This window comes from Triplophysa dalaica, chromosome 15 (assembly GCF_015846415.1).
Source record: "Triplophysa dalaica isolate WHDGS20190420 chromosome 15, ASM1584641v1, whole genome shotgun sequence".
Classification (NCBI taxonomy): Eukaryota; Metazoa; Chordata; class Actinopteri; order Cypriniformes; family Nemacheilidae; genus Triplophysa; species Triplophysa dalaica.
Window position 1 is genome coordinate 1,310,285 of NC_079556.1, and position 26,695 is coordinate 1,336,979.

General features: G+C 38.5%; 1 protein-coding gene across 4 annotated transcripts in view; it reads left to right on the forward strand.

Moving 5' to 3' along the window:
- Nucleotides 1-26,695, forward strand: part of LOC130437302 (neuronal PAS domain-containing protein 3) — a 225,022-nt gene that overhangs the window by 116,002 nt on the left and 82,325 nt on the right. For 3 of the 4 annotated variants that reach the window (XM_056768605.1, XM_056768606.1, XM_056768609.1), the window contains exon 5: nucleotides 22,571-22,660. The exons of the other annotated variant lie outside the window; for it this stretch is intronic. In XM_056768605.1, the coding sequence (XP_056624583.1) occupies nucleotides 22,571-22,660 (90 nt within the window). The remainder of the gene's footprint in view (nucleotides 1-22,570; nucleotides 22,661-26,695) is intronic. 4 annotated transcript variants of the gene reach the window in all.

Here is a 26,695-nt window from a genome sequence, read left to right on the forward strand (position 1 = left end):
GCTTAGGTTAACACAATATGCATTCAAAATCTTCAATACTTCTTCAATAATATATTTGAATTATGGGTGAAGACGTCAATTTTCCAAAGTTGAATATCACTTTAGGTCACTACTGTAGTGTGATTTTAATTTAACATTTATTTTTAAGATTAATTCTTTACTTTAAGAATGAACTACTTATGTTCCTTTTTTGTGTGAATGCGTCTGTTCTTCGCTCATGTGTGTCAGATTTGTCTATAAATGCTAGTTAACCCAAAAATGAAAATGCTGTCATGAGTTACTATGACTACCATAGTAGAAAACAATAGTGTTTTATTTTGTTCTGTTAAACACCAAATAAGATATTTTTAAGAATTTTAGAACACAAACAGTTCTGGGGCACATTTGACCACAATTTTTTGAGAAGAAATCTCTAAACATCTTTCTTTGTGTTCAACAGAACAAACACATTTATACAGTTTTGGAATAACTTAAGGCTCATTCATTTTTGGGCACTGAAGCACTAATAAAATCACCAAGGTGAAATCCAAATTGAAATTTGACAGGATTTCTATCCTGCCTCTTTTTCTCTTTTCTCACCCCCAAAAGCAAATGAAAACCTTCAGCCGCACGATTCTCTGCTTCATTTTCTTTTGTATTCTGCTCTCTACATCTGCCTCTTTAGCTTTTGTTAATCTCTCATTTCCTCCCTGTCTCATTTCAGTACTCAACTATGTTCCTATGGTCTGCTGCATACTTTTATATGATAATTTAAATGCGCTGCCAGTTGTTTTGTCGGAGTCGTGTCTTTCCTCTCTGCGCTGTTGTGTGTGTGTTTAAGTGCTTTAATTACATCAGAGCTGTTGTCTCTATTATATTACACCAGCATGCATCTCTTTATGAGTCAAAAACAGTGAGTCACACAACACATTTTGAATGTGTAAACTCCAGTTTGTTTCAGTATTTAGATCAATATTTGACAGCATCTTAATTGCAAATGAAGAACATGTTTTAGCAGGCAACGATATTTTACATTTTAAAATCTGTTTAGTTCTCACAAATAAGTACTAGTGGTACCATAGTACATAGATTAGACAGTTCAGCTCTTCAAAACATATCACGGTACTAACCAATTACTTTTATAAGAGTGTGTCTTACGTTTTAGATTTAGACCCCAGCCTACATATATGACAGTACAGTATGTGAAATGATTAATCTGTTTCTAATGTTGGTTTATAATGTATAGATTAATGTTACAGTATGTGGAGTGCGATGCCTATATATCACCAATGAAGCATTCTCATGATATAGACGCTCACAGCCGAACACATTTATCCCCCTGCCGATTTTTCAATCTTCATACGGCTGAACTACCCCCCGTCCCCTGTCCCATTCTCCCCCCCTCTTTAAAACCAGCCAGGCATTAGAAACAATATTTCCCACATCAGAAGTCCTCTCTGCGTGTGCCATTTGCCATCTTTTCACTGTTTTGGTGGAGGGGTGGTGAAGTGATGGTGTCAGATGGTCATTTCATTATGCTTTGAGTTGTGCTGTTAAGATTACTATAGTAAAGGACCCTGGTATTTGAATGGTCTGGTGTAGTTCAATTCAAAACCTCACAAGCTTGTGTTATAAACAGTCTCGTTCACCAAGTTTCCCATTGCGATCAGCTGAGCTATCCGCACCACAAGCTCCGCAGACGGTTTGTTTTGCACTGTAGACGTGCCGTTGGAGCAGACGCATCTGTCTGACTCTCTAATGACAAGGGGGGAGAAATGAAACCTCCATCTCCAAACAGCGAGCACAAATCCGACTGTGGAAATTAATCCTCTCAATTCTGTCTTCCTCATTGTGTCCCGCCAAAGGAATTTGATCCCATTGAATAATTTCATTATAACTTGTGAGCTCTGGATTAATGAATGACTTCACTGTATAGAAAAACAGGAGAGCCGAAGCTCCGTGTCGTCACCTGCCGCAGACACATCGGTGAGCACAATAGCGCACTTGTAAACAAGATTAATGCCCCGTGTACTGTTTTAACAGCTTGTCAAGAGATCACATGAACACAATACCAGCGGGTTATGGCGTATCCGCTGAACATTATTGAGCTGACATATACATTTATGATACACTAAACCCCAGCGTGAACTGGGAAATGTTGGAGCGTTGTCTCTCTGTATTCACAGCGGATGTAGATGTGTGGTCCACGCTGCGGCAGGTGCTAATCCAGCCAACGTCCCACCGTTGTAGTCGTGTGATATTTGCCTTTGGAGGATTAAAAATGATCGCGATGCAAGATTAGAAACATTAAAGAGAGTTTAAGCTCAGAGGGAGTGATACATGAAAGAATGAGCTTGATTTGTCAGTAAACAGTGCATTGATTATCAAAGCCGAATAATGAATCTGCATGTGAGATATTAGAAGTGTTATTTACCATCACTGTTAAATCTACTGTGGTATTATATTTATTTTTATGCCGTTGGCAGATGCTTTTATCTAACTCTTTTGTTTAACTCAGTGGAAGTCTCTGACCCATAAATAAGACCAAGGCAGCAATGACTGTTCGTTTTGTTTATTTTTATTTGATTTATTTAGTTTGTAATACATTCATACATCAATCTGGCCTGTTCAGGGGAATAAAGTAATAAACTTAATATAATTCTTATAATTCGTTTTACTGTAATACCAAAGATAATATTGTTTTAATTAAATGTTCTTTTATTTTATATAACTTTTATTAAGTTTAAATATAATAGTTAAATAAATATTTAATAAATATAATTATTATATAAAATATGCTGTATGTATGTAGTAAAGTATACTGTAAGTCATTATGTTTATAAAAGTCCCCATAAAACATGAAAACATTTTGTGAGAGGGTGTTTGTGTGAAGGTTTGTGTGAGGGTGTGCATTCGATTTATGCGATTTATTTAAACTGAATTAAATGTGTCAGTACAGCCAGAGAAGTATAAGGAAGATGTGAGCGGTGTTCAACAGCGCACAGAAGAACAGACAGGATTTGGCCTGCAGTGGTCGAGTCTAGCGGAGGTTTTTAGCGTGCTGTTTTATAGCACTCTGAGTTTGTCATCAGAAGCTGTAAAGTGGAAGTGTCTCGATCTTGTTAGAGGCGGAATGGGCGACTCCCGTCGGGTCGGGCGGCCAGAATGCTCTTCTTTAATTACGTTTGATTGCGGCTGTGCCGAAGCGAGCAGCAGAAAGAGCTTTTATTGCTTTATCACCGGGGTCTCGTCGCATGTGCAGATCTTTAAACAGCAAGGCTTTGGTTGAACCCTGAGAATAACAAGCCTGTTTATAGTTTTAGAGAAAGCTCTTTTGTTTTTAGTCACCAGGTTAAGACACTTGTAGTCAAAGGGTTTGGTATAATGTCTTTGAGTTCTGTTCTGTATGTCAGTCTCTCTCATTCTGTCTTTTAGTCGGGCTGGTAGTAAGCGAGGCCGTTGCTGTAGTGACTCAGAATTTCCCTGGGGCTTGATTTTATGATCTAATGGCAGACTCTCTCTCTCTCTTTTTCTCCCTCTCTCTCTCTCTCTTTTTCTCCCTCTCTCTCTCTCTCTCTCTCCAGCCTGGTCTGTAATAAAGGAGCCTCATTGTTCGATAACTCACTGTGCCAATTTTGACATTTCATTTACCAAAAATGTGCTTTCTTGCTCTTCATCGCTAATGGTTAAGTAAATGTCGCTCGTTTAGAAATACAGTATTTGCACAGTACACAATTTTCAAGTTATAAATGTCGTTTTATCTGCCAATAGGCATGTTTTTGCTGTACGGTAATAGTTCCTAAAGTGATTTTAAGTAACTGTACACGTATAAATGTCATTGCATTACGTAACAATGTTAAACTGAGCGGATTTATATGAATGTTTCCCAGACATTTCCTTTGGATCAAAAGCGATGTTTGAAACCCACATCTGTTGTGCAGTTTTCAGTTTTGATTCGATGCTACATATTTACATTTAGTTGTTTATTATAATGTGTGCGTTTGGCTGCGTTGTGCTCATTGAATCGTGTGTTGTCCTTATGTAACAGCTGTAGTCGCGCCGTGCTCCTCTCTCTCTCTCTCTCTCTCTCTCTCTCTTTACCTGAGTGCTGGAATCGACTCTGTTTCGCAGGGGTGCAGTCATTATTCACCCGCCGCCCGCCTGCATAAGTAACAGCACAAACCGCACGCCAAACACGCTGTACGCGCAGCTCGCGGGCTGGGGCACACGGGGAGAGAATATAGTGAGTAAATATTCCATGCTGTTACTCAGCCATACGCTTTATTTGTTTGTGAGGGCGCAAGCGAATCGCGCATCCAGGGCATTTCTCACAGGCCATAAAAAATGGATGACTGTTTCCAAGGGGAGTGGCCACAATTGGGCGGAATCATCGCAGCGCCCGGGTTACGTTGACCTTCAGCGTGCGACTGGAGGATTATGGGATATCTAAAAAGGGCATCTGAGTCTGGCTAGGGTGGGTCCGGGGTAAAAATAAGGCGCTTCATGTATTCTCCTTCAGCCTGTGTGTGTGTGTGTGTGTGTGTGTAACCAAGCGCACCCCTGCGTCCCACCCTCCTCTCTATGCTCTGACAGCCACTAATAATAAGACATGAAGACAGTCTGACAAAATGAAGACAAATGCAGCGCGCTGCCCCGGATTCATAATCTCTGCAGGTCGCAGTGAAAGAGACGTTCTAAGTGTACATGGATGTTCTTTATAACTCGTTTCGGTGACCTACACACACACACACAAACACACATGGGCTCTATTCAGAATTGAATCGAGAATGCCTTTTACATTCCAGTTCTGTTTTTTAATTTCAACGTAGCAAACAGGATGCAGAATTGTATTTTGAATTCAATTTAGATTTATGGAAGTTACAGTACAATATGGCACTATTGTATCCTAGCCGAATATGCAAAGGCGACTAGTAGAAAGCCATATTTATATATATTAAAAAAATCGAATTGAATTATCCATAAGCATATTTTAATGAAATATATGTATTGACATTCAATTTGGGTGATATTTATGATCACAGAAATGGGACTTTATGTATTTTTGTTTATTAACAAATACATTTTTGTTCGTACTATATATTTGATTCAGTATACGTGTACAATTGATTTCTTAAGTTACATCGACTAGCTATTGAGTAAAAGTTCACCCAAAAATAAAATTCCTGTCTTCATTTACTCACCCTCGAGTTGCTCCGAATCTGTCTAAATGTCTTTGTTCTGATAAACACAGAGAAAGATATTTGGAAGAACGCTTGTAACCAGACAGTTCTTGGCTGCCATTGACTACCATAGTAGGAAAAGTTGCTTTATAAATGTCTTTGTTCTGTTGAACACAAAAGAAGATATTTAGAAGAATGTAGGAAAGCAAACAGTTCTGGGACACTTTTGACTACCGTTGTCACTTTTCCTACAATGATAGTGAATGGGATCCAAGAACTGTTTGGTTACAAGCATTCTTCCAAATATCTTTCTCTGTGTTTATCAGAACAAAGACATTAATGCAAATTCGAACTCGAGGGCGAGTAAATGAAGACAGAATTTTCATTTTTTGCTGAACTGTCCCTTTAATACCTTTCTGATTAAAATTCCATCTTAACTTCCTGTTTGGTGCGCCCAAGTTTTATTCACACTCACACACGGGAGCGATTCTAAATGTTTGCTTAGCCCTTACACACACACACACACACACACACACACACAGATGCATAAACATTCTCTGCGCTGCGAAGAGCCACATGCACCAACATATTTCTGCAATGGGGTCAAAGAAACAGACATATGGGCCTTTGTTGCTCAAAACAATGTCTGTGTGAGTGTCTTTGTGAGTGTGCATGTTGTGTGTGTGTGTGCAGATGGTTATTGTTAAAGATTCATGACTGGAGTGAAAGATCTGAGGTGCAGGTTTGGCTGCAGTGTTGGGCCACTGAAACTGAGAACACGACTACAGCTGCTGTGCAGGTGATGTACACTGTATTTACCGTGTTGTGAGTATATACTGTACAGCCAGACACACCTAAACTAGATCGCTCGACTATGTGAAACTCACTTCAGCAGAGCCAGTCTGATCTGAATGCTTGATTATTGTTTACTGGCCCAAGTTAAAGGAGCCCACCTTCATGTTCAGGAACCTGCGCTAACCTCTGCTTCTCATGTTGATGTTTATTAGCATGCTTATATCGAAAGAAAGGCGGTATACGTTGTCTTTCACTGCTATATGCATGTCATATACTGTACAAAATAAAATCAATGTTGACAAATGGCCTGTAGCAGAAACATGTCAGATGGTACAGTGACCCCTAACCTCTGAGAACGACAGCACACTGGTTTTCAAAGCTCACTTCAGGGGCGTTTTGTTTATAGTTTTAGACAGGCTATATTTAGTTCTCACAAACAGTCTCATGGTTGAAAGGTTTTGTAGATGAAGTGTGTTTTGTTGATGAGGGGCCCTCTGGTGGTCTTACAGAGACCTTCATCATACAACCATGTCTCTTTGACACACCAAATGTTCAGAGATCTTCGAGTCACTCAAACCATCTGCACATCGGCCAGACATGTTGATCCAATTGCTGAGAGAGAATCAAAATATTGTGTATATAAAAAATAAGTGTCACGCTATTCAGATTATTGAAGCCAAATGTGTGAGAGTTCACTGCGCTTCTGTTATTTCCTTCTCGTTTATAATTTGACTTATTTGCCTGACGTCAGATGCTGTTTAATGAAGTTTAGTTTCTGGTTTTAAATTGAGACATTTGGGAAATAACTCGCTGACTATACAAGATCCATAACTGAAATCTTAGTTGCACTATATTTACTGCAGAGGTTCTCAAAATCCGCCCATATCTAGCCGGTCCGCAAAATAATTGATATGCTTAAATAGTTATAATTTTGAGGGGGTCCGACCGTCCGATGAAAATGTTCTCTCCTTTAAGGGGGTCCCTGGCCCCAGAAAGTTTGAGGACCCCTTATTTACACTATTTGTACCGTGGTTACACAGTAAAATACACAGTTTTACAGCCAGCGTACACAGCGCATACACTCAGAATTAGGACTGTAAAATAAAGATATTTCTGTTATGAGTGAGTATTGTGCTGATGTAACAGCCAGCACCAGTGAGAACCGCAAGAATCCAGTCGGAGGCTTCACGTCCCGGCCTCCAGAAAGCCACGAGAGTCCTGTGAGAGGAGCAGCCCTCTATAATGATATTACACTGTTGTCAAAGGTTACTGATGGCATTTCAATCAAAGGCAGATAAATGGTTGGGCACTGGCAGGGGGAGGAATTTTGGAAGGGTTTAGGAAGGTCAAAGCCGGCTGCTGCAGCTTCCATCTGGAATGCATTAGCTAAAAAGATTTATTAGCAAGAGCGTCTCGGCATAATGTAACAGAGGGAAATACAGAGAGAGAGAGAGAGAGAGAGAGAGAGAGGTTGTGTGGGGTAACAGTGGTTTTAATTCTTGTTACATGTTCCCATATACACTCACTGCAGAAGATCTGTCTGTGTAGTTGTGTCTCTTTTTATTTTTTATTAGCGTCTGAATGGTGTGGATTGCATACGGTTGGTAAAGACGTGTGTGTTCGCTCTTCGTGAGATTGCATAAAGGTATTGTCAACTTGTGGACTGAATTATTGTGCTGTTAGTCAGTGTGTTACAATCACATTCGATACTCACCTGTATCAGTTCACTGCAGTAGAGGTCATAGCAGTCCATCCCTTAGGCAAAGAAAATCTATTTACAATCTTTAATAATATTATATATTGAAAAATACATTGTGTCTCGTTATATCATAAAAAATGTAAGCCCTAATCTTATTGCATAATTTTTTTCAGTATATTCCTATACTTTTTATTTTGTAAGGGATACTTATACACTGGCTTGTTTTCGCTAATCTGACGAAACAACACTACATATGATTCATGGACAATTTACTCCAAATCCAGAATCTGTTTCTGTAAAATTCTTAGAGGAACAGATAATTCAATTAAACATGTGGTGTCTTGACAATGATAAAGGTTGAAATTTTTGACTTGTAGAAATATTTTCATTTTAAATCCTGTTTGTGTTCGTGAACATTCCTGGACTTTGTGTCAATAGGCCTTCACCATTTATGCTGTTTTATCTTCTAGGAATGTATTCATTTACAGTTAACTTAAATTCTGTCATCATTTACTCACTCACAAAAGAAGATATTTTGAAGAACGTCGGCACTGTTGTCAACACTGAGTCAATGGGATCCAACGTTGTTCTGTTACCAACATTCTTCAAAATATCTTCTTTTGTGTTCTGCAGAAGTAAGTCAAACAGGTGAGTTAATGATTAGAGAATTTTTATTTTTGGTTGAAATATCCCTTTAACGTTTGGCTTGTTTAGCTTCATACTTGTAATTCTTTAAGCCCCAACCGTACATCACGTGTGAACGATGGCGCTAGACGCTTGGTTTTAATTAACTTTAGATAATGGAAACAGATGTTTAAGTGAAAGTGATGGACAGTAATCATTTATTCAACGTCATTAAAGGAATACCAGGAAAAAACTGATCGCATACACTATGACTATATATGACAATATAAATGTAACCTTTAATTAGATTTTTTAAATCATTCTCAAAGGATTGCAAGCTCTGGACACAATAAATAATGACCTAATATAAACTTGTGTTAGTTTATATAATTGATCTCTTAAAAAGTAAACAAGAAACTATTTGTGTCTTGGTGTTTTGAATTTAGAAAGTCTAGCTGACTCATCAAAGTCATGAATTAATGTCCAATGTGGAAAAAGACAATCACTAAAACAACCAACAAAAAATGATCTCGTTCACTATCTGATTAAATCTGAATTATACATATTTATTGAAGAGCATGTTGAATACACTGATTCTTGTTTTCTCTTAAACTGCGTTTTCTTTACCAACAGTAACACATGCAAATGAAGCGCGTTTGAAGATCTCCCTTCGGGTGGGCGTCTTAATGGAAATGCGTGTACGATTTCTTCACAACACCTCAAATGAATACCAATCGCATAAACATTAGGCTTGAAAGAATCATTAATTGAGTCCGAAATTGACACGGTCTCAGCAGAGACCGCGAGGCAGTCGAAACAGACTTATTGCTTTAATTGATGTGGAAGTTTGAACTCTTCAGTTCACTGTGCTTTCCAAACGGTAACATAGAGGCCAAACCACAGGGGGAGACGATATTGTTTCAAAACACTGCAATGGTTTAAACGCTGTGTTTATTTTGAATAGCTGCTTGTATTCAGAAGGTTTTTTTGCATTTAATTTTTTATTCAGAGTTTCCTCGCATCATAATAGGACCCTGCTGGCAAAAAGGTTCTATTGTAATGATTTTACATATAAGACTTCCATTTGCAAGTGTTTTTAGGAAGAGGTTATGTATGTATATGGTATAGAAAGAGCACCAGCAAAATTGAAAAATATGGCTACACAACATATCGAAACAATCATTGAAATTTAGCATTTTGGCATTTAGCCAAATTTAACATATGAATGATTTAAATAATAATTATTAATACTTTAATGTTACTGTACTGTACGTACTGACCGAAGTTAAATCCTAGTTTGTGTTTGGTTATAATATAACAATTTGTATTAGATTTAATTTATATTATTATTATTTATATTAATATTTTATTGTGTATTCATTGTACTAAATTAAATTAAAACTACTCAACAGTTATATATTTTCTTTGCACAGGTCTAGTGGAAGTTATGTTCGGGCCACATAACGTTTGTTCGCTGAAACCATCTTTAGATGGTTCTAGGTTGATACAGAAAGCAGATCATGCATAAAGAACGCTAATGTTGGTGCACGTGCGTGAAAATGGAAATAAATGTTAATATATGTATATGAATATATTTTCATCTAGTTATCTTAAATCATATATATTAAGTTCTTTTCTTGCTTATCATTCAGTAGAAACGCACATGGATGTCATTGGATGGGTCAGACTTCATGTTTAGCACAGCACCAGTCACCATGTTAAACGTTGACCTGACGACGGCACACGTGTCGCACTGAAGGATGAGTTAATTGCCGGGTAATTTCGGGATAATTAAGTGGTACAAGAAACATCAAAGAGAGCGTAAAATGCAAACCAAAGAAAGTGACGTGACGTTTATAGAAACGTGCATAATGCAAATCTCCACTCTTATGTAGAAAGTGCTGAAGATTTTTACGGGAAATATTATAACATTATAAATAACAAATATTGATCTGTAGGTATCAGATTTATCAGCAAGTGTGTATTTGCGGTTGAGTCACTGTACTCCCGGTGCTTTGACCTGCAGGTGTTGCCGCCCATGTGCTTGACTGACGTCCATAATGCGATTCAATTAATCCCCAGATGGGCTCATCTTTCAATGGCCCCTCAGGTCTAAAGGGTAGCCGGTATTTTGGAGGGGTGGAAGAATGGACGCTTAATATCTGAAAAGATCCACTCGAGAGCAGATAGGTACAAAGCAGTCGGACACTCGTGAGGGAATTGAAGTGATATTGAGCTTTTGCAGTAAATGTAGAGGAGGATTACAAGCTCTTGTGCTGAGTGAAGAGACTCGGCGTTCATTCTCACGTCCCGCTCGTGTCCTTGTGTCCTCTTTTTCTTCCTTGTTCTGTTTCTGGAGAAAGGGACAGGGGTGAAATTGATACGCTGTTGGCCAATTTGATTTCAGCAGCTGGGTTTGCAGTCATTTGTAGACGGGGAGTTCATTAACGCTGTTAGTTGTGCGCGCAGAGAAGACTGCCAAGCTATAAGATACTCATAATTTAAGGTTTTTGTTAAGCTATTATCAAACTACTCTTAAAAAAGTACAAACAAATAGTTCAGACTGTATAAAGGTTACTTTGTTGAGCAGTTGTTTTGCTTAACAGTATTATTATAGATGATGTGTGATATTATAGAATATTACAAAAATGTTTGACTGGTAAAAGGTTGTAATCAGGGCTGTTGAACGATTAATCGCGATTATTCACATTCAGAATAAAAGTTTGTGTTTACGTAATATATGTCTCTGTTCTGTGCATATTCATTTTGTATTTATAAACACATACACATACATGTATATTCTTAAAATTTTGGAAATATTTACATATACTTACTTATATTTGTATATAATTTCAATTATATATAAACATTTATTGATTTTTATATTTGATATTTTTCTTAAACATATGCATGTATGTGTATGTGTCAATAAATACAAAATTAATATGCAAGGTAAACAGGCGATATTATTATGTAAACAAAAACTTTGGTAACACTCTCCTTGAAGCATGAATGTATAATGCATTATAAAAGTAGTTTTAAAGCATTTTAATGTCTTATAAATAATTGTTAATAAAGTTAATACATTCTTTTTTTTTTACACTTTAATAACTCTTTTTAATGCATTATACATACATGCTTCAAGGAAAGTGTTACCATAACGTTTATTCTGGATGCCATTAATCGCGATTAATGGTTTAACAGACCTAATGGATATATATAAATGGATACACTTTTTGAAAATAATGATATAATTTATTTAGCTAAATATTTATTTCTCCGAGATTAGTGGAATACTGCACCACTGCTTGTTGGGAAAAAATATTGTACATTACTCTAAAAGCTTGATTATTTTGAGTAACTAAACGCTGCTTAAAATGCGATTCGCTCATGATTAAGTTGTTTGCTGTTAGCTTAGTTTGTCTGCACCTGATGTACACAAATCCAACATATAGCAGGTAGCTAGACATCTCTTCTATTCAACAGATTGAAGGTTCATTAGATTTGTGATTCCAAAGATTTTTGTGTAGCACATACTGTAGACAAAGCTTTGCGTGTTTGTGTGTATTACAGAAAACCCCTCCCCTCGTGAACCCTGTGTCGGCTCTCACTGGCGCAGAGCTATTGACATCTTGGCATTTGGTCCAGCCTGTCTGTTTCCCCTGGAGGGGCCGTTTCCTACCATCCCAGCCGTGTATTGATTGGTTAATTTGATAGTTCTATCACCAATCAGCTTCTGTCTGACCTTTTGCCTTGGCAATGATGGTAGAGCGCTCATTTCTTCATCGCCGGCCTCGCCATACATTGACCTTTGCAGAGAGAATGTCAGCGCGGCCCTTGATCGTAACCTGTCACTACATTTGTTATAAGTAGGAGTCGCCCTCGCCTTTGACACCCAGCGCTGAACCTTCAGGAGAACGGCACCTCACGGTGTTTAAAAAACACCGGCGCGCTCGATATGCATTGCAATCCGACAGCAATTTATCAGGTTGTCATAAGCATCCGCGTGATTGAAAGCCAAAGATTGAATCGGATGGGTTGGTATAGTTTTTGTGTGATGTCAACATGAAAGGTGGTAAGGAGAGGATGTACAGTAGGAGATGATTGAGTCTTAGCTTAGAGTTACAGAGATGCGCACATCCTAAATCTCTCAAAAGTGGAAAATGAGAAGATTTCTTTTAAGCGAATTGCAATAATATTTTTTAAGAAAATGAAATAGGCTTAAATATCATCCTCAATGGATTTGAAGTAACTTTTCCGGCATAAAAATGACACAGATGTTTTGCACTGCGTGTCATCGTCTCTTAGGGACATTTCATTATCATACATATGAAAGATCTCCGCTTGGGAATTCTCCAGGTTTTGTATACTTCAAACACACTTTGACTTTTACTATGAAATGCGCTAAACTACCCGTTCAGATTAGTTTTTCAAACAGGAAGCACATGAAGTAAATGCATTCTTGGAATTTGTTGCATGGAAAAACTGCACACACGTTTCTCACTGCAGCCACAGCTGTACATGTTGTTAAAGTTGTTGTAAAGCATGCTGTTTTATAAGGGTAATGAAACTGTGTGATTATAGGGCCATGTGGCACGTCCCTGGATCACACACAACCACACGCATCCACCTGACGCTGTTGTGCCAGCATGTCTGTGTGTTTTTCTTTGCAAACCTGTTATATCTGTCATTATTGCTCACATGAGAAGCACCAGACAGTCTTTAGTGCTCTTCTTATGGCCTCATAACGTGGCTTTGGGTGTAATTACTGTGGCTTTAAATGTGTTCTCAGAGGAACCAACACCAATAAACACAGATATATCTCCCAAAGCATAGCTCCACGTGCAGCTCCGAGGAAAAGAACGGTTTTTAGATCGAGTTTGGAGTTTGGATTGCATCTTGGACAAGCAAGAAGGATTTCTTAATGGAAATAATGGTGTGTCTCTGAGGCATATTTTATTTCAAAGCTAAAGATTTTCTAGATTTGTTCTGCAAAAGAAATGTCATTTTGCAGGAATATTTTGAAGGATATATTAGGAGCAGAAAGTCTTTTTAGGTTGATGAGATGTTTTAACAAAATGTTTTAAAAAAACTATTCAATTCTTAAGCAAATATGAAATAATTATTTTAAAATGCCTAAATTTATTTAGAAATGACCACATCATAGAAATATAAAATCTATTATCTAAAAAATATATATATATTTAATATTGTATTGTAATGTAGACGTGTTTTCATGAGATATTTTGCTTTAAGATTTTATGAAGAATAAAGATGGAGACCTTTCGGTTGATTCGAAGAAAAGGATGTTTTGGCGATCCTCTGATCTGATGTTGAATAGATGTTTATATGTGGACCAAAGAGGGATTTAGTGTGCGCTTATCAAACCCGCAGGGAAAACTCACGAGATCGGCCCGCGTTTAACCCAGATTAAACCTCGGAGGTCCAAGGGCTCTTCAAAACAAAGACAAGTTCAGGACTTCCTTCCCTTAAGGATGTGTCAAGGGCGATCCAGACAAAGGACAAATGTCTTTTTCGGCACTCCGATAAGCATCTGGGCACAGCAATGCCTTTTTTTTCTGTGATTTCCTCCCGCCTCCGTTCAGACTAATGTAGCTACAGTGATTTAACCCAATATGGGACCCTGGCGATTCCTTATCTCCACCTTAAGGGTATAGCTCAGTAACCCCAGCTTTGAGTGATAGATTTGTGTGCGAGTACTGGGTGGGCCGGGGGATTGCGGAGAACTCATTGTACTCAAGAAATGTATGAATTGTTGGTATGATTAATGCCGGTTTAATCTCCTGCTCTTGTGCCTTGTGACGTTCCCCAGACAAAAGTTTTGCTGAATCTTAAATACAGCACGAGAAAAGGAGATATTCTCCATTGATTTCCCCTCCCTCGCGTCTCCTCTTATTAAAGAGCATCGGCAACGTGAGAACTTCTAGTTCTGATTCTTTTTACGTCTGGTTTCCTGCAGATGTATTGTAAGAAGCTCATTTTTTATGGCGCTGTACAAAAGGCCTGTCAATGGAGACCTATGTGTTCGTTCGCCTACATAACACCGGACTGCACGAATACCATAAATAAATCAACACGCTTGTCAGCTGCTAGCTGGGAAACAGGGTGACTTATACAAACTATTTTCTATTAGAATGTTGTAATAGTACATTTAGTAGCGCTGCCACAATTTATTAATGAGATAATAAATTCATTTTTGGTTATGTTATTGAATAGATAATCAAATAAACCAATACATCATTTCATTTCTTTTTATTTCTTTTGTTTCATAGTTTTTCCGCAACAACAAAACTGTGATTTTCACACTATACCAATTTATTTATCAAAACCCGACATCAAAGACGCTTGCACGCTGCAAATGTGTTTCAGTAGCCATTTAACCAGTACATGCCCTTCAGTATTCATTTGCATTTAGCAAAATTCTTCATTGTTATTCTATATGAATGAGATTAAATATCTGAAACTTTCAGACATAGATCCCTATTTGTCTAAAGGCTGTAATTGCCTCGCGAGTGAGAGGGATCCATGTTTTGATTAATCGCGGTAAAATCCTTTATCCATACGGCGTCGAGCATTTCAGGGACTGGAATGCTCCATCAGGAAGGTAGAATCCATACCTCATAATGAAAAGGATTGAAAGACAGCAACGATTTACCTCGGATGACTGAGGCGGGGAGAAATTCAGCTTGTTGTAACAGTGCCGTGCGGTTCGACCGAAGTTCTGTATATGAGGGGAGATCAGTTCATTAATTTACGTAGATGGCAACTGTTTGTTTGCTCCCAACACTCGGACGAATCGATAGTCATTTTTTGAATTGATGACGCGGCTGCCTCTTGATGTACGGCGTATGTGTCGAGACGGAACTCTCCGCGTGGAACAATGAGCTGCACTTAAGAAGTATTAGTTTTAGATGTAAGATTTGAAATGCTATCAGGAACGTCGGCTGTGCGTCTTGATATGATTGATATTGAATTATGAAATAACCACCTGAGAGAAGCAGATGTCCTCACAAGGCTCGTACGAGAACTCACGTCGTCTCACCTACAGCAATTGCACGGAAGTAAATCTTGCTCCTGTTTTTCACTTTTTTTAAACTGAATATATTTTGTGTCCTGTAGTGTCTCAGATGAGAAGTCAGTATGTACAGTACAGTCCTGTACAGTATTTGTTGAATTATAAATTGATGCGGGCATTTGTCGAGAAGGCAGACGAAGACCAGAAGCTCATCCTGAGTTTTTCTCGAGACAAATAAATATATCGCTCTTTCCACCGGTCTCAGCGTTTTAATGTTTACCTCAATAAAACCTTTAGATTCCGCAGCAATTCTTGCATTTTTATGCTCCCCGTGTGCGTTCGGAGCCCCCTGAGCGTGTTTCTTCAGTCTGGTGAATAAAATATTCTAATGTGTGCTGTTTTTCTTCCGTTCGGTGTGCTTAAATATTACAAAGCATTTAATTATAAGAAGTGCGAACAGACGCAGTCCTGGGACCGTCGGTGGGAAAAATAAATGTACAATCAAAATTGCAATTACCTGCAGAATTTCCGGGGTAAACACATCAGCAATCTCATAACAAACAAGGGCTAGTTTGCATTCTAAAATGAATACAGTTAGATCCAAAGCAATTTTCTCTTATTTATCTTAGACGCCATGCATAAATAAAGCAAGGGCATTGAAGCAATTAGCATAATTAGACTGTGTTGGTCAGGCGCTGTGTGATTTCTTAAGAGGCGTCGTGGAAATCGCACATGTGTGTGTGTGTGTGTGTGTGAGAGATTGCTGTCTGTATTGAAAAGGTTTCTGCGTGGTCATTGTCGACATTTTCATGGAGTTGAAGATGATCGGTGTGAGTGAAGGTCCTCATTACCTGCAGGACCGCATTACCCCGTTCGGACCCCCATGGATCCCCAAAACAAACATTTTGCATTACAATTGCATGAATGCCTTGAAAAAACACAGAACGGAGTCACTCGCTGACTAATTCCCTGAAAAAGTAAAAAGAGATGAGATGGAGCTCTGTATCATTGTTTGAATCGATCATCGTCTTGCATTCTAATGACTTCACTATTGGACTTGAATTGTGATGGAATTTATATCCAGCAAATTAAATCTTGCAAACCTCCTCGCTATATATGCAGTCCTGAATGTATGTGCCCCCCAAAGTCGAGAAGCTCGTATAAAGTGGATGTGAGGTCTTAGATGAACTTCTCAGATGAAAGGGTTGTATAAGTGGCTCTGTTGTGTAGTAATCAATGTCGTTCATGTTCATTTCTGTCATTTGGAGGATTTTAAGAAGACAGCCAGACTATAATATCTCTTGGCTTCTGGGTCTGTTTTCAGTAATATGACGTTTTGCCTTTGATTCTGTTTTTCATTTTTGCATGTTTTTGATTCTCTGTGATGTTCTCCTTTTTTATTATTCCCTGTTGGATTTAAATGTTTTAGCTTGAGGTTACATGACAGAAAATACACACATGTGACACATGCCGTCCTGATGTCTATGTAAAATCATAATTTACCATATTTAGTTTTGTAGTTATCGTTCTAACTAATCACCATTTCAGTACTTTTCAAAGTTTAGTGTTTTAGGAGTAAAGACCTCCATGTTTTCTATTAAATCAATGTATGTATATATGTAAAGATGCATTATATATATGAAGAGTTTGGTTCCAAAATGAGATAACTATGTTGTGTATTCCAATTAATATCTATAAAACTGCAGTTGGTTTGTTTTAATTTAAGCCATAATAACTCAAAAAATCACAATAAAACATAATAAAATCATCTCATTTTGAAATCAAACAATCTTCGAAATTGAGATTTATACATCATCTGAAAGCTGAATAGATAAGCTTTCCATTGATGTATGGTTTGTTAGGATTGGAGAATTTTAGTCCGAGACACAAATATTTAAAACTCTCGAATCTGAGTGCAAAATATTGAGAAAATCGCCTTTAAAGTTGTCCAAATGAAGTCCTCACCATACCATATAAATGTAGGTTTTGACACACTTACGCTAGGAAATTTACAAAATATATTCACGGCACATGATCTTACTTAATATACTAATGATTTTTTTCACAAAAGCATTTAGGCAAAATTTATCATTTTGACACATACAATGTTTTGTTTGCTTTTGCCACGAATCTTCCTGTGCTACTTAAGAATGGATTTGAGGTCCAAGGTCACATATCTATTTGTAACTTTTGTATCGCAGACACCTTTTTTTTAACTGTGGTTTAACTTTTAACTTTGCCTAAAATGTGTGTGTCTGTAGGTGTGAAACCACAGCGTTTAGTCGTGTCATCTGAAGAGCAGCTCTCCCTCCAATGCAGCCAAGCCCCCTATTTGTTTGTGCGGACGTCATTACATTTTATTAAGCTTGTGTTTAAACACATAAGCATTCAAATTATGATTAATCCTCTTAGGGTTGAGCTAAATCCCTCCCTTAACTCCCTAGATTAGACTCCGAAAATTCATCCTGAGCCCAACCTGAGACTCTGTCTCTCTCTTTCTCTCTCTATCTTTGCTCGTGATAATATGTGCCGTCCAGTCTCAGCGTTTTCCTTTAACCCAGATGCTATTGTCCTGTGTCATCACCTGAAGGTGACCGTTATCTCTTAATTAAATCCCGCCGCAGAGGGAGGTAGAAACAATATTCTTACCTAGTCACCCGAAGGAACTTTTTTAAAGTGCGCTAGTTTGTACAAGGAACGCTTGTTCGCTCATCGCCTCTGGAGTGCTTCGTCCATTCTGGTGCTGTGTGTTCATTTAGATTTCATATGTCGGCTCACCAGCAACTGTGACCAGTGGCGAAAACCTAAAAATACCTGTTTTTAGAGAAACAATATTCTGTTGGAGAGAGAAGGGGAGTTTATTAGGTAGTATTTCTATTGGGTCATGAACAAAAAAGAAGGGTTGAAGAGGTGTTTGGGTCATTTGGAGTGAAGCAGGGCGACAAATATTTCATGTTGAATACCACCACAGACCCCCGTCCAAGCGCAAAGCCCCCCCCCAACGTGAAACGAATAATCTAATGATTCTCTTATTTGAAAGAGGTCTCAGCGAGGGGCAGGATGAGTGATTCCAGCATCTCCCGACCCTGTGCCTTCAATAAAGAAATCAATAACACGCATCCATATTTGCACATTTCTGCGTGGATTGTCAGCCTCAGGATTGACTTCGATGAGAGAGATCTCTCGCGGCTCCCGTGACAATTTAGAAGTTCAGATAAGATCTCTTTTAACACCTCTCATCTGTCTCTCTCTCTTTCCGATGGTCTCACTGTCCGTACACGTCTGCTGTCTGTCATCATCTCATTTTCTCGCCCTCAATGATAGCTTGATACGTTTCTAAGTTTCTAGTGGTGTGAAGGCGTTTATTCGTGCTTCATGTAATTACCTTTTTATGGTTACTGATGTGATACTTTTAAGACCCTTGTAACCTTTTTTAATTCCTCTGGAACCTTAACGTATAGCGTACAGCCTTCCACCCTATGTAAACCTTATCTTGTAGCTCACGCCCTTCTCAGAGAGAGCGAGAGAGTCAACACGATCTGATTCGGCTAACCCTGTGAGAAGAGATAATTGCGCTTGTTGTTCTTCAGCGCCGAGGCCGTCGGAGTTTGCAGGGATGAGATTGAACATTTGGCATCTTCCCCATCAGCAGCTGCCCCCCCCTCTCTGCCTCTCTCACGCTCTTCATTTTGTCTGACCTAATAGTTAATGATATGTTAATAGTCAATGAGGCCGGTCTCGGCTGGCGTCCGCTGTGTGTGTTAATGCGACCGTGCGGCGGCTCTGGTCAGGGTGCAGGCGCTAGATTGATGTTTACCAGCTTGCGTGTCCTTCAGCTCCCGTATATTTGTCCTTTGTTAGAGAAAACACAAGGCTGCTGAGTTACAGACCGTGTTTATTGCTGTTGTGCTGAAATGCAGGTTCCTAAAAGAGCGACGTTGACTTTATACTCTCCTCTATGAGATGCTTGTGGTGGACCTGCCATTTCTGTCAAACGGGGCTGGACTTGAATGAAGCCGTTCTTTGGTCTCGGTTGGATTGTGAAAAGTTAGGAATTATTGACTTAACACATTTCTCTGCAAGATGAAAATATCGTTGTAGATTTGTAGGAAATGTTTAAAGGGATAGATCACCAAAAATAAAAATTCTGGGTGAAATCATTTACTTAACCACAGATTGTTCAAAACTTGCTGAACACAAGGGAAGCTATTTGGAAGAATGTCTGTGTCCAAACAGGTTTCTTATTTACTCCGATAGTATTTATTTTCCCTACTATGGCAGTAGATAGGAGATGAGATCTGTTTGGTTATAAATTAAAATGATGAGGAATTTGTGACAAAACAACAGAAATATTCAGGCAGAACATTGATCGGTTATTAACTTTAATGTTCATCACGACAGTAAATGTTTGACATGTGTTTTAAAGAATTTAATGTTAAATCAAAACTTAATGTAAAGAAAATCTTTGCAAGATGTCAAACATCGAAGCTTGAAAAAAAACTTTCAAGTGACATAGATTCACTTCATTTATTGGATCATTATACAAATACATTTTTATTGCTGCAAATGTTTAAACTACACATAGTTTCATTTAACCCCCATAATCTTATTTGATTGTATTATTTTGCGGCAAAGATAGTGAATCTCTACACAGAGTTTTATTTTCTTTCTGTGAAATGTTTTCCTCCATCACTCAGCGCTTCAGACAAGAGAGAGAGAGCGTGAGGGGGACGAGCTGCTTGCAAGGCATGACTGTTTTAAACAAATGACAAAAAAGGCCCATCTTAATGTTACACTTTTCTCCCCCAGAAGTTTGTCTGGCTAGTGATTTATTGTGCACTTTACACAGTGGTTAGCCTGTAAACAGAAGCCGTTTATCATAGAGGGGAGCTGGGCCGAGGCACACGTGTTCCTCAGAGACCTGGCCCGCAGACGCCGAGCGTTTGAAGGAAGAGCAGCGAGGAACAGAGAGGAGATGATTGCACACTGGCTGGAGGTGACTGCTGCGGGCCCTTCCTGACAGCCCGGACGCGTCTTTGGGGACGCGGGGAGCCATGTCAGCTCTTAGGTTGTGAGACCCTCGGATGGGGAGGACGGTGGTCTCGTGATGGAGAGCTGAGATGAACTGATAGGAATGGAGTAGAAACCAGGATTTGTGACATTAGAACGACACACAGTAATGCATTTGAGAAAAAGCACATTTCTGTGATAGAAGATTGTAGAGTTTGGAATTTTTTTACCAACCATGCAAAAACTATTTTTAATAGTTCTACGTTATTTGAATTGTTTTACTTATTCTTATTTAAATAATTTTAGGTCATCTTAAGGCCTCTTAAAAGTTTGTTGCGCTTCTTTAAAGGGTGAGTTTGCCCAAAAATGATTTCATAATTTCTTCACCCTCATGTCATTCCAAATCTGAATGATGGTCTTCATCCTGCAGAACCCCAAAGAAGATATTTTGATGAATGTCGGTAGCCAAATTGACTTCCGTTGTGTGGACACAAAAACAACTAGACATTTCTCAAAATATCTTCTTTTGTGTTTTTACAGCAGACAAGGTCACACACAAGTTCTGAACAACATGAGGGCCAATAAAACTTTTTATTTCCGTTTCTTTTTAACGGCACCCTGGTTGACAAACAAATCCCAAGTGTTAACAACATCCCGGTACTCTTTATAGAAATCCTATTTTCAAACGTTAAATGTCAACTCAGGTAGCTCTTGTGTTTATTTGTATGTGTATAAAAGTAGGATTTTCGGTCTACGGGAAGCGTACGATCACGGCTGGAGGTTCTGCTGTCGGGTCTCCAGCAGGCAACAATTAAGGCAGTGAGGTCACATGGGTTAATTACATATAGTCCCCCACTGCTTCAGATAATCGGCGGGGTGTGCGCACCCCAGGCGAGATGAGAGCGGTGTGAGTTATAAACGCGAGAGATATCGCACACAACGTCTCAGCGGATCTGATCACCTTTTTATGAAAATGAGGTTTACACGCTGGTGCGGAGGAGCGTCTCTCTCTCGTTCGCTTCCAAGTTTAAAGCAGAATTGGCAGCTGGCGAGAGAGCGCCCGGTCTCCACCCGCCGATAAAACAGCGCAGCCTCGGGCTATTTACAGCGCGCTGATATGCAGCTGACAACAGCACATCCCACAGCGGCCCGCTGATGCCTCACTTTCTCCCCGAGCACACATCTGCTGCCAGTGATGTGTTAACATTACAAGCTAATGCTAATACTGACCATTATGTGACACTTCTTTACATTTGAAATGCTCATGGGCTGATGTTGAATACTTTAACGTAAATGCTACGCTAAGACAGCTGCTTGTGTTTTATTTCAATTACTTACAGCAAGTGAAGATTTAGAGGGGAAATCTTCTACACAATTTTTTCTATGAAGTTCAACTAGAATGTGAGTCAATATTTCATGCTCCAACAAGTGTCCAAAACATTTCATCACTATTTTCTGTGTTCGTGTAACGGGAGGATAAAAGTCACTGTGTATAAAAGTGTCCGTCAAATAGATAAAGATACAATTTCTACCCTTTCTGTCTTTTCATACTGTACTTTCTACTGTAATGTGAACTGGGGTGATGTGCTTAAATGTCATAAAAATAGTGATCCTACAAACAGACCTAAAGGAATACTTCAACCAAAAATGTTGTCATCATTTGCTCACCCTCCAGTAGTTACAAAGCTGTATATATTTTAATGAAAGTTTGTTAACAAGCCGTTTTGGGTCACCATTGACTCCCATAGTAGGACGAAAGACTCAAATGGGAGTCAATGCTGACCTAAAATGGCTTTGTTACAAACTTAAATATCTTCATTTGTGTTCAGCACAACACTGAAATGTATCCACATATGTAACAAATGAAGGGTTGACCTAACAATAACAATATTTTCATTTTTGGCGGAATTGTTCTTTTAATTTTCTACATTTTTTATCATTTTTAAAAGTATATCAAGAATATTATTTCTTCGGGCTGAAATCTGAACTTGACGTGCTCTCGACAGGATTTTTGTACATCTCTATACGCATTCATCACGCTTGCTTTCAGTGTTGTGGCGCCTGTGATCTGGAGCTGTTCATTGACGTTGTAATTGTTGCTCTTTAATGATCCGTCAGAGCCGTTTCCACACGGGACGTTTTTCTGTTTGCGGTTGCGGGCATGATGGGTTGTGTGAGGAATAAGCTATTTGTGAGCATCTCGCCTGACTTGTTTTCCTCTTTTGTCTTTCTCTGTTTTCCACACAGTCCCTGGATGCATTTGTATTTGCACTAAACAAGGAGGGAAGATTTTTGTACATCTCCGAGACGGTGTCCATATACCTGGGGCTTTCACAGGTGAGTTCACGGGAGAATTCTTCACTCCGATCTCTCATTGCCCGTCGGTGCAGAAGAGAATCCAGACTAATTAGCGTTATATAAAGTCCTGCTGGTTTGATAGCTTCTGTTTAATTTGCAGCGTTCATCGGCGCATATTTTAAGCAGCGAGAGATGCTCTCATTGGAATGCTAGCGTGTTACCTGCTCCTGTTGTCTCGGGCCAGGGCCTTTCAATAAACAGCCGGATCGGCGAGGTCAGGTGGTGGAAAAGTGACCTTCAGAACTCTTGCGGTTCTGTCTAGCAGAGCTTCGTCTAAAGCGCTAGCAGGCTTCAATCAAAGCAGACACTGCTTCACAGCAGGACGGTTCTGTTCAGCGGTGGTTGAAAAATCCACACAAATAATCAGATTGTTCTCTGGTTGTCCTTCTGTATGGACACTTGATCTTTGTATGATTTGTGTGATGGTGGATACTATCGGATGTGTTGTTGTTATGGCAGCACTTTCTGTGAAATATGCATATATTGCTAATATATAATAATATTGCACATAATATGCTTTCCTGTAGCTCAGTGGTAAGAGCATTGCGTTAACAACGCAAGGTTGTGGGTTTGATCCCAGGGGATTGCAAATACCTTTGTTAAATGTATAGGATAATGCAAAGTAAGTCGCTTTGGATAAAAGCGTCTGCCAAATGCATAAATGTAAATGTAAATGCATATACAATCAGAACATATAGTTTAGAATATCCCAGAATGCATCGCATTCGTTGCATGAATAAGAAGCTGATGTTATCCTTGGTTTATATCCCTTTGATCGGAATGCCAAAAGTTATATTTCTTTCTATAGATTTTTTTCTATACATATTCATAAGTGCCACTCGCCTTTTTTAAATATGCAACCTAATGAGGTCATGTGACAACAATTTGAATACTTCTCTTGCAAACGTTTATCGTTGCATTATGCATGCGTTGCATTATGCTGTTTTAAAGAAATCGTTTTCAGTACGCATTCTATTGCATCGTAAGCAGCGGGGTTGCGTGACTGTCGATTTGCTTTCAACCGGGTTCAAGTGCAACAGATCGTCCTCCCCAAGATGTAAATATTGAGTCTTCTAAATGATAAAAAGCGACACGGTTAGCGCAAGACTCTTAACGCGAAATTCTCTGCCAGATAGAAGGATTGAGATACGAATGAAGAAGACTAAAGCAAGCCGGAAATTAATTCAGCATTAATTGATTGATGATTTTTATCAAATAATTGATTGATTCTTAAAATCCTGGCTTTTGGATTTCGGTCTGCTTCGTTTTCGCCGGTATTATCTTTAGGTTGGCCCGCTGATAAAGTGCTTGTAAAGTCTTTAGTCTAAGTAGGTTTATTATCTTACATGGTTGAGCTTATCCCATAACTCTCGCCATCTTAATTGCTAAACCTTTTTTCTTTGGTTAATCTGTCCTAGAGGCCAAACATGTATAAGGTGTAGTTCATTATTTTCAGCATTAATTGGAGGAACAATTTGCCAGCTTTTCTGTATTGACAGTTTTTTGTCTTTTCGTGCTGTGGGTTATCTATAATAGACTATATTGCATTATATAGAAAGTAATATAAATCATGGTTATGTACTGACGGAGCATCTCATGTGCGTGTTTAATTAACAACTGTTTAAACTTGAGTTTTAATGTACGTCTTTGTCACTCATGCAAGAAATCCTCGGCTTATCTTCTTTTAAAAACTAAGCACAAATACATTCCAAAGATTAGAAGTTTTTGCGTTCAAGCTTTAGACTTCTGTTATCATCTTTATTTTTTTAATCGTGCTCTTTATTCGGCTGAGAGTTGAATAGAAAACCGCTTTATTCTTATATATAATCATTCCCTATCAGATGAAACGGTTATAGTAACATTAATGTAATGGGGTCAGATTATCTTTGTCGAAGTTTCACCATGTGTACGTCAGCGAGTGAGCTAATGATGGAGGTTATTAAAGATTCAGTGCTCGAACCGTACCGCGGCCATTACACCGGGCACAGTCGATAGCGTGACCTTTAGCACTGCGGCTCAATCATACACCCGTTCGGCGGCTCAAATCCGAGCTTTGCTCTCAGATAGATACTGTAGCCTCGCAGGGCACAAGAGGAGCGCTAATCTCTAAATCGAGCTCTTCCTCGATCCGTTAGAAAGTGGATATGAAGCGTCCACTCATTTCCACCGTTTCTGGGAGAGGCGGCAGTACATCAGGAGTTCGACTGTCTCTCAGTGTTTTGCACTTATATTTCGAACCCGTCGGGGTGATTTACGGAAACGTTTTATTTTACAGTAGCATGGTGCTGGTCCGGTAGTAAGGGTATGGCTGGCACATAGGACAGATTTGATTCCTGGTAGAGGTCACACATGTTAAGTGTTTCCATCTGGTGGTTTAAGGTTTTGTTTTAAAGAAAAAATGCAACCGTATAACTAAATAAAGAATTTGTATAAACTTATAGACTTTAAAGTAGGAGCAATACATAACATATATAACATTTTTGATTCAGTTTGCTTTTCCCAAGTTTGCATTGTTCAAAGCACCTTCCTATATCGCTGCTGTCCTTCTGAAACCTTGCATCTCCATATTTTTGCGATCTTTATTATGAGTCACTCTCTATGTTTTGGCTTTGCAAATATCTAACCAATAAAAAGTGCTTGTCAACTATGACAACAAAGTATGTAATCATTTAAAAAGTACACTGTAAAACTTTGCTGTAACATACTGTAGATTTAATGTACAATTTTGTTTAAAGCATAAACTTACCCAGTTTATATATTTTTCTTTCATAAAACAAGACTAAATATCTTGGGTCACTTTTCTTGTTAAAGTATGTTATTTTAAACTTATTTTACTAGAAAACAATACAAAAATGCTTAAGAAGAATGCCAATTTTATAGTGTTGCTGAGCTAATGCCGATCTCCTCTTGCTTATTTTGAATCTCAAAAGTCAAAGTGTTTTAATTTTGATCAAAGTAAATGAAAACAGTGCAAATTGGAAAGTTGTATTAAGTAGTAATTAAATCTGCAGTAATTTGCTGGCAAAGCTGCTGCAAAAACAACAACAAAGTTTGACAGTGTACAGTGTTTTTTCCATTACCTGAAAAACAGTGAATTTGGACATACAAGTTTAAGAGGAACAGCAACGATATATAAAGAGTAACAGAAGTAAAGAGATTATGGAAATTGTTAAAAACATGGAATGCATTATTTGAGTTTTTCTCAACACAATGTATATGGACAACCCTAAACTGAAGGTCAATGTGCTAGTAAACTGTTCAAATGATTGCAAGGTTTTAATGAGTTTTTATTTAGAAAGATATTCAAAGTTTAAGCCTTTAATATAGTTCAAAAATTCCTTGCCTTAAGTACAGTCAACTTACTGTTTCAAGTTTTGAAAAAAATGCTGAAATTACCTGTAATTTCAAGTTACTTGTACTTAAAAAAATTGAGCAGCCAAGAAATTTTTACAGTGTATTGGCACAGATTCAGATACACTTCAGATGGTGACGCAAAGCCACTTGAGAAGCTCTGATGTAATGTTTAAACCTAACGCTGCTGGTTCTGTTGGAGATGCATGTGAATGCCAATGATATCTGCGGAGCTGCTGAGTTAACCCTTGAATTGTGCCCTTGAAGAAGATGCTGAATGCTGGATTAAAACCACTGAGTACTGCAAGAAAAGAGAAAGAAAATGAGGAGAACGGCCTTAGTTGTGACCTCTGATGATAATGACCTGACTTTGTTTTTTCAGAAACAGTCTTAAAGACTGTTATACTATAATTGTTTTGACACTATTTAACTTTAAAAAGTTATATTAGTGTATGCCGTGCTGGCTTTGGTGTTAGACTTTGAATTGACATATTTCACTGCGAATGCATCACCACATAAAAGCAAGAAACGGGTATTTGTCACCCGTGATTCATTTATTAGGCACGTGAAATTGTCCAATAATAGGGTTTTATTTAGGGATGCATGATACATTTATCTGCCATATCAGTTTAATAAAATTGATGCCGATAAATTAAAGCCGAT